Here is a 12,816-nt window from a genome sequence, read left to right as displayed (position 1 = left end):
CTGCAGTGATAGCACAGGAGTACTCCTACGAGTTCGTCTTTTTTTTTCAAACCGATTATAAAAATCGGACCATCCAAATCACAGCTCAAGAGATATACCTAATTTCTCCAACCTCTATCGTATTTTCCTTTAACCGTAACAAAGACACGACAAAAGGGAATCGCTTACATCAAAGACCCAAGAACCGGTCTCGGGCCGATACTCGCGGAACAGCGCTCCCTGCCGCGTGGAGGCCCTCTCGAGGCGCTCCTCATAGGCCATGCGCATCAGTCGCTCAGGGCTCGTGATATGCCGGCCCGTGGTCTTGTCCAATGGCCACACACCATCCAGGGTCACTTCCGCTCTCCTGCCATGCGTCAAATCACGGCCACACACAGTGTCATGTGTACGATTAGATTTGTGCCGCCGACCGTCTGTTCACTCAAGTTGGGGCGCCTTCAGGGAAGTCGTGTACTGTATACGCAACTACGCACAAATTCTGTGAGTCACTGAAACTGCTGTGCCGTTACTTATTGCCAATTATGGACTCAGACTATTGTCCTAGCATCGCATAGAGTCCCTGGCACATAATAATATGCTACACAGTGGCAGTGGAGGTCGCAAAATGCCGATTTATTACGAATAAACCCCAATGATCCAATCGAAATTAGGGATTTCGATCGGATCATTGGGGAGCCACGTGCCACCCCACCGACCTCCACTGGCTCCACCAGTGTTAGGGGGTTGTGTTGAAAAGAACAATAGATGATTGAATCCATCAGAATGGAGCTCTTAAATGAATAGGGTTCAAGATTATCTAGTTTCCTCCAGCTTATATTATACAGATTTAAAACACTAGGTCAAACATGAAAATGTAGGACCTTAGTGAACAAATACGATACAGAACGAGTTCAACTGCACAGCAATACTAACCAGATAGTTCATACAATTTAAAACAATAAAAAGCAGAGGAGCTCATCCTTTAAAAAAAAACAATTCCCAATGCGACTATGTACACATTGAATATATTATGAAGTAAATTTAACAAAAATTCTGAAAAGACACCTCAACAAGAAATCCTGTCTGACCTGTTGAGGCCTTCATCACAGGGAGGCTTGTCGTTGTCATCGGGGTACACGATCACCTCCTTCCGGCGGATGTGCACGATCGCGTCAAGGTTCAGCAGCTTCAGGTTTATTTCCCCCGAAAAGCAGATGGAACCGTAACCTGCAGACACAACAGATACAGCAAGGTGGATATAGTGGATACAGGGAGGGCCGAATGTAATAGAAACATTTTTAGTACGGAAATTCGTTTCGGGATGGTGCGTGTAGACGCTTCACTAACCTTGCCGGCCAATGGTGAAATTATTTACAATGCAGTCTCTGTTCTCGTCTGTAAGCCTTGCCAGCTCATCCATGGGAGGAATGGTATAATACCCAAAGCGTGTGAGCACAATGCCTGCAGGTTGACATAAGGGAGACATCACAATAGACAGGTCAAGCATGAGGAAGGTGTATCGTCACAGTTACACCTCCGATTAGCACAGCTGGCTACATACGGTGTGAAAGAAGTTCAACATATATACAACTACTGTCTCAACATCTGGAATACATTTTTCTTTACATCCTAGGAGTGTGTATCCATAGCGTTTACATAAATATCTCAGAATGCTGTAAACGCTATTTACTCATAAGCAGCGAGAAAATTACTGAAACTGACATTAGAAAATTCATGCATGTGTTGAGTAGTTATTTAATTTAAATTTATGAATGATGCCCTGACTGGTGAGCATTTTAAATTTCGTTGTACTGGTGACAATGACAATAAACGATCTATCTATCTATCTAGTTCCTGACGTACATACTCGGAGACGGAGGTAAGTTAGGGGCTTTCGCCAGGGTTTATTAAAGCTTATCAATACTACACAGGGTACACAACTCCCAGGGGCTAGGGGTCCTACTCTGAGTCCGGGTCCCTGCCGGCTAGCTCCGGTCTCTCTCTCTCGTGTTGGATCGTGGACTCTGCCGACTCCACTGACCGGAGAGAGCATCTCTACGGCTACCACCGGCTTCTCCCCAGACTCCCTATTCGATCCCTCTCTCTACCCCTGGTTCCCTCTTCACCCTGTTAACTTTCCCCGTTCCCACAGTGACCCCGCTTACGTCACGGGGTATCCCTTAAGTACCCTAGGAGACGTGACGTCATGTGCACTGTCCAGCGCGCGTGACCCCACGTCCCGTGACGTCATCGCACTGGACAGCGCACACGACGCCACTACTCTCCTCTACTCCTCTACACATGGATAGGGCAAGTGACCTGCAGGATGCGGCTGAACCATCCTTTGTTGCTCCTCGTCCGGTTCGTAATCCTCGTCGTCGTGGGTCGAATTCTCTACCACAGAAGACGACGACTCTTCGCTGCCCCGTTCCCGATCCATCCCCCCGCCTCCCATCGCCCCCCCTTCGGCGCCTCTGCTACCGCCACTGGCGCTCCGACCGCGCTGTCGGACGTTCAGCGCCAGCAGAGATCCATCGAGGGAGCCGTTGAGCAGGCTCTTGTGCATCTTGGGCGGCGGGCCCCTGGTGGACGTGCCCACCTCCACGCCACCCGGCGTGCCCAAGGACATGTCCGACGGCAGCTCTCGGCTCACATCTGTGTCGTCAGCATTTGCATGTAGCGCCATGGAGGTGCCGTTGCTGAAAATAAAAAATAAACTGAATTAGTAAAAGAAAATGCGTGATTAAATTGTAGATAGGTTACCTTGCACTTTGTCTAAGGGATTTCCAGAATGACATTTGAGACTTTGTTCACGTGAATAAACTATTTTATTGCCACAGTAAGGGCAAATCATAAAATGGCACTCGACATTGTCTTATAATTTTTGGGAACGACATTGGTAAATTTACCACTCACCTTTCGGATTAGCAAAGCTTCAAACTCATGTCAGACAGCCACAAAGCTCACAGCGTAGATAAGCAACTACAAGCTTTGTTGCGTTTTCCTTTAAAACGATGGTTATTGAAAATTATTTGAAATTTATCTAATGTGCAACCATTTAACAGGTTAAAATTTGTAGCAACAGGCTTTATTGGATCTATGCCCATGTCTATAAAATATAATTTACACCTTCAAATTCCAGTTTTACATCCAGCAAACTTCAGACAACTTATAACCGTCAACATTTCCAGGCTCCATACATCCTCGTACTGATAACAAATGTGCCGAACCACAGCCAAAATTTAATGGTCCCCAGCCAGCACATGAAGGCCGCTTAACAAACGGTATATGTTTTACCTCAAGCCGTTGACAGGGTAATCGGAGGGAGGTGCCAGGTCATCATGATCCTTCGAGTGAGATAGCGGAGAGAAAACTGGAGACTGTGTGCTCTTTATAGCAAGCTTCTTGACACTTTTCCTGCAAACAGACACCAACATTTACCAGTTATTTTCTGCAAGTCAAAATTATTATATAAATGCAATTTCTTAGCAGCACATCTAAATAAAAACCTACTCCCAAACAAGGTACCATTGGGCATTTGCATCATATCAAACATGTCCATAAAGCAGCAAATTCCTATCAAACATAAAACACTGATTGCATTGCAGCACGTCAGCATCATAACATAAACATTCACTTACAACTGAACCAGATGTAGAAAAACAAGGCAGTCCCACCATAAAGTAAGCGGGAAAAAACTATAAATTTCGATTTAAAGCTTTTGTGACTGCATGGATTCATCTTCTTGGTTCTTTCGGTAAAGTCACGTAGAAGGGAAGTCTCCCCGACAGACCTGGTCTTCACCTGAGGACGGCTGCTTGCGTTGTGGCCGAAACGTCGTGAGAATTATTTTATTATGTTTTATTTTATTATTGTATTACTTCCCTTCTACGTGACTTTACCGAAAGAACCAAGAAGAGGAAACAAACTAATCCGTGCGTGCCTGTGATTTATTACAGGGCATTGTGGAAGAGTAACTAGTAGGCTATATATTTGTTTGAATGTTACGAGAATAGTCGGTCTATTGTGTAAAACAGGCCAGACGTTTTAAAAACATATCTTACCTATAAAAATATTTTTTTGTCTGTCTATGTCTGTGCATCTGCGCACACCTAGTCTTGCAATGTTTTTAACTGACAAACTGTTGGGTTTACATTTAAACAAAGTACCGAAAAAACCTAAGAATACAAAGTACACAGATACAACACAATAAGCGCCTAGACGAAAACCCACTATTTGTTATTCCCCTCCGTCAAATGTAAACTAATAAAATCACACTTATAACTATTTATTATTACGCTGATCATGGCGCCAAAGCACGCATCTGCGCATGCGCGGAAACGCTGACTCGCGGCTTCCCCTAGCAACGCACACGAGCTTGCAGCGACGGGAGGTTCTCTTTCACGTAAAAAATGCGAAAAAGAAACACCGAGGTAAACCTGAACGGTGCGATGTCCTCTTCTCCCCCCCTCCACCCCAATGTGTGCAGTTACTACTGTAAAGTCGATAGATCCTCCTACGGTCAGTAAATACTGCTAGTCAGTAGATACTACTATAGTCAGTAGCTAAAACTATAGTTAGTAGATACTATGATAGTCAGTAGTTAGTAATTTAGAGTCAGTAACTACTAGTAAGTCGCTACCAATACAGTCAGTATATACTGCTGCAGTCATTAGATATGACTATAGGAGGCAGTAGATACTGCTATAGAGTTATTGTACTCTTTGGTTCTTTCGGTAAAGTCATGCAAGTAGAAAAATAATAATAGATTATGACGTTTCGATTGCCACACAACCAACCGTCTTCCGGTGGGAGTCAAAGACGTGTGGCGATCGAAACGTCGTGATCTAGGATTATTTTTCTACCTACGTGACTTTACCGAAAGAACCAAAGAGTATAGATTCCTGCAGTCACGAAAACTTCAAATCAAGATTATAGAGTTAGTAGTTACTTCTACGGTCAGTAGATACTACTGTACTCAGTAGACAACTACAGTCAGTAGATACTACCGTAGAGTCAGTAGATGCTACCGTAGAGTATGATACTACTATAGCGTCACTAGATACTACTGACTAGCTATTGTATGCAGGGTGTAGGTATATATGCCTATGGGGGAAGGGGGTAAAACTATTTTTGGAGGGGGGGGGGGGGTCGACAAATTTGGAAACCTTTTAGATCAACTATTCACCCCCCACTTTCTATTAATTTTTGATTCAGGACTTCTGCAAGCCTCTTTTAATTTTGACGGACATATGGACAGAAACGGAATGCCGGGCTTTTCCCCCAGGCAAAGCCAGGTACATCCTGCTAGTGGTTAATAAAAATGAAACATGTCGTTCCTAATAACTGATAGCAAGTTCCAGGAAAACACGTCAAGTTCACAATTTAAACACAAAACGAATGACATCAGCATGTGCAAACACTATCCAGGATTTGTCACCGTTAGCCAGTTCCAGAGTAGATCAAATTGTTCTATACGCGAACAACGCATATACATAGCTCTTTCACGATAGCCTACATTCTTGCAAGAATGGCACAAATGTACTTATTATGATATATCTGTCTGGGATGTTGGGGCACACAGCAAGTTAAAAACTACACCTTAACTATTTTTATTTTACCAGTAAAGGCCCACCGAGCTATATAGCTCTTTTTCAGAAGCTACCTGGCCACAAATGATTGCTAAACAAAGTGACTAGGAAATTTAAAGCAGTCGCGAAAACTCTCAACGCATGTTAGACAGACCGCGGCATGAACGTGGCGTTGCACAGCGCGGCGTCCTCATCGTCCAGTCCGTCGAACAGCTGTGCTTTTGCCGATCCCGAAGAGCCGAGCGCCTTGGGTCGCAGACGAGCCGCCGGTCGAGGCGTCAACCGGTAATGTGTGGGAGTGGAGAATGCCTTCTGGGCCTCCGGATTGGTCGGTTTCAGCCGCTGTAAAAAAATAAACGGGTGATCAACACTTTTTTGTCCATAACAGGTTTTTGGGTTAGATACCGTAAATGTGTCGTTAAATCCGCCACCACCCAACACAGCCAATTAGTAACATTTGTCACGTCAATTTGTTACTAGTTCGGCACACCGGTGTTAGAGAATAAACCCCATTTACCATTCGAGAACAACGTTTCGCTGGTAAATACAACCAGCCTCATCAGGCGACAGCCAGAGTTGTAGAGAAATCCACCTGTTTGGGTCTTAAATATTTGCTATACTCATGCCTTCTGGAGCATTGTAGGTAAAATAATAAACAAGCAGAACTTTACTCATCTCCAGGTATCACTAGAAAGCATTTTAAAAGCGTATTAAATATCAAGCATGCAATACTTAGAGCACAAATAAAATTGGCCCAAGGGACTTCACTGGTTGATGTAAGTAATCGTTTAAATGTAAAGCACCTCTTCTTTCTTCTGTGGGTCTGTGACGATATTGCGAAAGAGTGGAGAGTCCCCGAATGGGTTGTACGCCAGGGCTGTGATTTGGTTCTGGTGAATGACAGCCTGTGCCGTCCCAGCCTGTGCGGCCCCTGCAATGCACAACAACACAGTGCACAGATGTCACTCGGTTAAACTAACCGGGCAGAAATATGCACGAGCGAGCAAATGGGGGAAACGTCACTTGCAATGATGGGATGGAGCAAGATGGGTTATCGCAATGTGAAACCATTACAGATAGCAATGGCTTGGGGAAGCCTTCATTAGCAGGAGATAAATCAAGGCTCATGATGACAGTAGGGATGTAACATTACATCAATCCATCAAATGACTGATTAAAATTACTTGATTCTTACACTCATGATACACGCATCAAATCGCGTGCAAGAATACATTGTTTAATAAAATACTTTGAAAAATACTTAATGTTATGCAAACTGGTAAAAACAAGACGAAGAATTGCAGAATCAAAATTTAACTCAAATTGTAACACTCGAATTATTTGCTGGGTGGTGCGAGAGGGGCGAATCCTTACATGCATAATTTAGAGGTTAATGCGTACCCAAGGCACCCTGCGTTGTTCCGAAACCCGAGGAGGAACCAACGCCACCAAAAGGAGCGGTGGACAAGGAGCTGACACCCAGACCTGTTCCCATCGCAGGCTGGCTGTTTCCGAAGAGAGACGGCTGTCCTGTTCCAAGCCCTAAAATAAATAAAAAAACACAGATTATTGTCTAAAAAATAAAACTTCTAAATGTTCAAATGGATGTTTATATTTTAAAAAACGTTACATTTTTATCATTGAGACTAAAAATCAATTATTAAAATGCAACACACATGGAATTAACTGAGCAATTCCATTGCTAGACAATTTAAAATGTATTCCTGTTAGTAAATCTCTTCGAGATAAAAATCTATAGTGTACTTAAGTAACATACCAGAACCAAAGGTGGAGCCAAGCCCAGCTCCTAGACCCCCTGTAGTCATTTTGTTTCCAAACAGACCGCCAGTGTTTGCACTGCCAAAACCTACAGCAGAGTCAATCATCTGTCGTTAAACATTCGGCATGAAAACGAAGCATTTAACACATTAGCAATGAACTTCCATGGCAATCACATTTTGCAAACCCGAATGCTAAAATGTAAACAATGTAATTCTCACCAAAGCCCGTAGCATTGTTGGTGGCACCAAGGGAGAGGCCACCCGGTTTGGCTCCAAATAGTCCTCCCCCAACTCCGGTACCGAATCCTGAGGCAGTGCTGGTAGCTGGAGCAGCAAATCCTGCTGGCTTGTTGCCAAATAACGTCTTAAAAAACACAACAAAAATAAACAGGAAGCCGTCAAATAATGATTCAAATCTTGATTTGAAGCTTTCGTGACTGGAACCTACGTGACTTTACCGAAAGAACCAAAGAATAATGATTAAAATGTACATTTTATTTTAGATTTAGAGAGCGTCTTCACTCAAGGGTGAGCAACTTTAAAAATGTATACTCACCGCTCCAGTCGCACCAAAACCAGAACTCTGTTGAGTGGCACCAAAGAGTCCAGTAGAGGCGGGGGCCGCCACACCAAAAGCCCCTCCTGTGCCAAATCCTGCACCAGCCGTGGCTGTGGTCGCTGTGCCGGTCCCAAAGAGCCCTCCCGGGCGTGACGCTCCCACAGCGCCAAACAAACCCTGCCAAAGATAGGGATCAACAGGACAGGAAAATAAAACACATGCCGCCAACTACATGGGATGCTGCCTTGATATAAGGGATAACACATACTGGGGACTTTAAATCCAGAGGCTGCGGATTCGATCTCCCGATGCAGCGATTGAAACAATAGGCAAGTTTCATAAACTCCCCCTGCTTTTGCGTGTGACAGAATAAAGTGGGCATTCCCACCTTTTCCAAAACCTGGCCAACATGGAAGAGTAGGCCAAAAATACCCTCTGTAGAGGGGCACTACATGGAGCAGGATTGCACCTTCACATTTTCAACTACAAACTACTGTAAGTAGATAATTGGACCTTGCCTACATGAGCATTTTTAAATATATTTATTTTTAAAGAGACATGTACATTTTAAAGCGGCAATAAAATTAACTTCAAGTGAATGACCGAGACGAACTTACTCCTGTCGTGGGGTTGGCCTGGCCGAAAGGTGTGGCGGTGGCAGCTCCACTAAAAGAAAATCCGGAGGCCTGCGTGGTTGCGGTGGCCACTCCAAATGGCTTGCTGAACACGCCCGTGCCGACCCCTGCCGCAGCACCTCCGGCGCCAGCAGCCGCAGCCCCCGGCTGGGCCTGAGTATTGCCAAACAGGCCACCTCCTGTTGACGCTGATGCGCTGAACGCTGCCCCTGCACACCACATTATGTGTATGTTTAAAACATAGCTTCTCAGCAGCAGCAATGCACAACTGCATTTCTAAAAACACATCTTAAAACAAAAGAGCAGTTTATTATTGCAAATGAAATATTGAAATATAATTTCAATTGTCTAAATATGACCAAAGCTCAAGTCGCTGTACATAAATAGTAGGCACGTTAATTAAGAAGCAATGATCAGAGGAAAAGGTAAAAAATAAAGTCTTGAGCCAGGACTTGTAAAGGAAATATAATTAGTTGCATCAAAAATACTAAGTCCATACCTGTGCCAAACGCGTTAGGTTTGGGCTGGCCAAACGCAAAGCCAGTGGCTGCTGCTGGCGCAGTAGCTGCCGTTCCAAAGAGACCACCCGTCTGATTGACAGGGGTGGCAGCCGCTCCAAACAAACTTCCTGTGGCTGCTGCCCCCAAAGCCCCAGCCTGCAATCCCTTGCGATTATCCGTATAGTCCTCCAGGCGCAGCTCCTAAAAGTCAGGGAACTTGGTGAGTAAATGTGCCTAATACATAAGGGGACACTAGTTATGATCAGGCAGATGCTTAAAAAAAACACAAAATGTACAACCAGAAACCACTGGGTTTACCTCAAGCGACTTGGTCTCGTATTCCTTCATAGCAGTGATACACTGGTGCTTGGTACGGATGGTGGTGCTAGCTCCATTCTTCATCATCGTGTCAGTGCCCTCGACCGGCTATAGAGGTTAAAAGCACAATTTAAATGTTTATATTGACACTTCCAAAACACTTGTTTGTTTATGCCACATAGTTACAAATTAACAGACATGGATTTTGGTGCAACTTGCAACTTTTAAACAAAAGCTGAAGGCTTAACTTACAATGAACTTTATTGTTGTTCCTTTCGTGGCTTGGGCGCTGAACCCTCCAAAAGCTCCTCCAGTGGCTGTGCTGGCTCCAAATTGGGTTACTGTGGCCGTGGTAGTGCCAAAAAGCCCACCGGTTCCTGGGTTGGCTCCAAACCCTTCATAGAAACAATAAATGAAAGTCCTCCGATTAGCACGGTTGGCTTCGTACGGTGCGAAAGAAGAAGTTATAAAGGACAACTATTTTTTATGTAAACATAGATGCACACCTCCAAAGCCAGCTGGTTTGTTCTGAACAAATCCTCCGGTGTTTGCTGCATTGTTGGTCTGTGGTGTTGAGAAGAGGCTGGAGCTGAACGGATTTCCAGCAGCGGAGGTAGCAGCGCCAAACCCTGATGTGCTGGTGGCATTTGCAGGTGCCTGTCCGAAAGCACCCGCACCGAACAGCCCGGCTGCATACACGGAAAGGGTGAAAATGACACCCCAAATAGCTTAGAAAAACAGGACTAGAGTAGTTACATTATAGCAATTCTAATCTGAATGCGTCTTGATTCAATCAAACACAACCATTTCTTACCTGGCTTTGTTTGACTGGTGCCCCCAAACATCCCTCCTCCGGCAGGGGCTGCGCCAAACCCCGCTGCTCCAAAACTTCCAAAGCCCCCTGCATTAGAAGCTGAAGGGAACATGAAGGAAAACACTTGAGATAAAGTAATATTCAAAACATATGTTATGCAATTTAAAAAAAATACATAATCCAAGATAGTTCGGTACTTTGGTTTGCTTTACAAAGTAGGATTTATCAGTGTTGAATGCAAAAGGGTGATCTTACTCTGTCCAAACGTGGAGGCGTTTCCACCAAAAGTGGAACCGAAGGTGCTTCCAAAGGGCTTGTTTTGCCCAAACATGTTGGGGGAGAATCTTGGCCACTAACATTGAGAAAAAAATATAGAACACAAGTGAGACCCAACGCATAAATAAATGCACAAGTAAACCGTTATTTAAAAAATTTCACCGACTAAACATCACTTTAAACAACCACCATCTGACAGACGATGTCACATTACTACATTTATTATAAGTAAACGACCAACTAATTTTTATTTCCGTCAACAGCGTATTCATTATTACTCCGAGTGCACACGAATATTTACAATTTCAAGTACAGGGTAAGAATGTAAAGTGATAGGAGTTACATTGTAACTAACGTCCTGCAGGAATCTGATTGTGAATTAGATTTCACCCCCCCCCAATTTGGTATCCACCGTTTTCCTACAGCCACTCAATTGCCTCCAAAACGCCAATATGTTCAAACAAGCAGGACGAAGTACAGTACTAAAAACGAATAAGTAAAAACATCGTCAAGACTAAAACGCGTTTAAGACTCGCATGTAAGTAAGTTTACGCTGTCAAATGTAACCTTATGTGGGTATACTTGGGCTGTTTTTATATATAGTATAAATTGATTATCTTTCATTTAATTTTATTTTTATTTTCTTGTTTTATTTAATTTAAATTTATGAATGATGCCCTGACTGGTGAGCATTTTAAATTTCGTTGTACTGGTGACAATGACAATAAACGATCTATCTATCTATCTAAATGGTTGGTTACACGCGTTAACCGAGGACGATTTCAAAATCAGTGACGTTATTCCTATTTGTGAAAGGACCAAGCGAATGGTGAAAAAAAATGTCATTCTTCTAATGCCAATTCACCAGGTTTTTAATGCAACTCCACAGAAAAACGTATTGATGGAATTAGACGGGAGGCCAGTGACCCAAAGCGATCGTCATAACGGAGAAAGCGACAAGTTTTATCTGGCAAAAAAACCAGGCGCGAGTTTCGATTGATTTTTTGAACGCTCCACTTCCGTCAACTTCCGTACACTCCTGCGATCACATCGGCCGTGCCGAGTACATTAAAGAAACTAAGTCAACCCACACAACTGACACTACACCTGGTTTGTTTTGACACGGGCTTGGTTGACATGAGTTTGCGGATTACTTGGCGAAAACGAAACTATTCACAATTACGTTCGGTAAAAATCTAGTAATGCTACATTCTTTATATTGTTCCAAAATACGACTGCGAGCGTGATGTTCATATTAGAACCATTTAAAAATCATGGCCTAGCAAAGCACAGGCGCGTTTCGCGGTTATTAAAAAAAAACACGTCACTGTTGCATCCATAGAAAGAAAGAGACGCACCTCAAACACAAACGTTCATTCGCGTAAACGAAGCTCGGTAAGGATGGTTGGTTGGAGGGGGATGTCCCGGGAGAAACGCGCACGGTGCCGCGGCGCCGCCTGTAGACAACGCGGGGATTTTGTTAACAAAAAGGACTCGAATGCCCAAAAGACACACACACACACTCCCATTGCACACGTGTTACTAAAAACTCCAATCGAAACTTAAAACAAAAAAACTCAACTACGACGATCGCAAAAAAGTCATCAACACCCGACAGTTAAAGAACACGCAACTATTATTAAAACATTCAAATAGTTTTAAAAGACTCAATCCTCCCGCGCCGAGTTTGAGGCCTACTAATTCGCCATAACGGCCTAAGCGTGGCGGGCCCCAGTTTAGTAGTGGGCGCGTCGAACACTTAAACAAAACAAACAGAAACACACGCGCTCGCTCAAACTGTTCACCGAGCTTAATGTAAAGTGGAGTGAAGCGACGGGTGCTGGAACTAACGACGCCAAAGACGCTTCGCTTCTTCCTCCTCCTCCCGAGCGGAGCCGAGAGACGGCGAGCGGCAGATCTCGTACTCGCCTCAGCCCTAGGCGCGCGCTCCCCTCCTCTAAGCCAATCACGGCGCGCCTTACTAAGGGGCGCCGTTGGTGACGTCGCGTGCGTGGGTGACCTGACGGCCAATAGGAGGAGGCGACGGTGGGCGGAATTTCTCAACCTGGAAGTTGAAAAGGGGTGAGGGGGGGGGCTGCTTTGACCTCCACCCACAGCCCCTCCCCTTAACCCACACCGGAAGAGAGGACTCCCGCCCACAGAACACGCGCGCGGTGTATCCGCCGGAAGTTACGTCAGTCACATCCCCCCCAACCCTACCCCCCCAAACCCCCCCGCCAAGCCCACCCCCCAACCCCCCCCACCCACACTGGAAGAGAGGACTCCCGCCCATGGAACACGCGCGCGGTATATCCGCCGGAAGTTACGTCAGCCACACCCCCCGCAACCCTACCCCCCAACCC

The 12,816-nt window shown here is 44.7% G+C and overlaps 1 protein-coding gene across 2 annotated transcripts in view; it reads right to left on the bottom strand.

Moving 5' to 3' along the window:
• Positions 1-12,412, bottom strand: part of LOC133350011 (nuclear pore complex protein Nup98-Nup96-like) — a 28,003-nt gene extending 15,591 nt beyond the window's left edge. Inside the window, exons 1-20 of one of the 2 annotated variants that reach the window (XM_061563960.1) lie at positions 12,305-12,412; positions 11,812-11,910; positions 10,433-10,529; positions 10,178-10,276; positions 9,870-10,052; positions 9,616-9,758; positions 9,364-9,471; positions 9,045-9,246; positions 8,528-8,754; positions 7,908-8,087; positions 7,571-7,715; positions 7,348-7,437; positions 6,972-7,112; positions 6,374-6,501; positions 5,725-5,912; positions 3,277-3,396; positions 2,305-2,678; positions 1,327-1,446; positions 1,068-1,206; positions 169-346 (exon numbers count right to left, since the gene is read on the bottom strand). In XM_061563960.1, coding sequence (XP_061419944.1) covers positions 169-346; positions 1,068-1,206; positions 1,327-1,446; positions 2,305-2,678; positions 3,277-3,396; positions 5,725-5,912; positions 6,374-6,501; positions 6,972-7,112; positions 7,348-7,437; positions 7,571-7,715; positions 7,908-8,087; positions 8,528-8,754; positions 9,045-9,246; positions 9,364-9,471; positions 9,616-9,758; positions 9,870-10,052; positions 10,178-10,276; positions 10,433-10,508 — 2,841 coding nt within the window. In that variant the 5' untranslated portion in view covers positions 10,509-10,529; positions 11,812-11,910; positions 12,305-12,412. Of the gene's footprint in view, positions 1-168; positions 347-1,067; positions 1,207-1,326; positions 1,447-2,304; positions 2,679-3,276; positions 3,397-5,724; positions 5,913-6,373; positions 6,502-6,971; positions 7,113-7,347; positions 7,438-7,570; positions 7,716-7,907; positions 8,088-8,527; positions 8,755-9,044; positions 9,247-9,363; positions 9,472-9,615; positions 9,759-9,869; positions 10,053-10,177; positions 10,277-10,432; positions 10,530-11,811; positions 11,911-12,258 lie in introns of both variants that reach the window. The other variant, XM_061563961.1, reaches the window with a different exon arrangement.
• Between the last annotated feature and the right edge of the window lie 404 nt (positions 12,413-12,816).

Source organism: Lethenteron reissneri, chromosome 32 (genome assembly GCF_015708825.2).
Source record: "Lethenteron reissneri isolate LAM-NWPU_2019-01 chromosome 32, ASM1570882v1, whole genome shotgun sequence".
Lineage (NCBI taxonomy): Eukaryota > Metazoa > Chordata > Hyperoartia > Petromyzontiformes > Petromyzontidae > Lethenteron > Lethenteron reissneri.
Note: the sequence above shows the minus strand (reverse complement) of the source record. Positions and strands in the feature narration are given on the sequence as shown.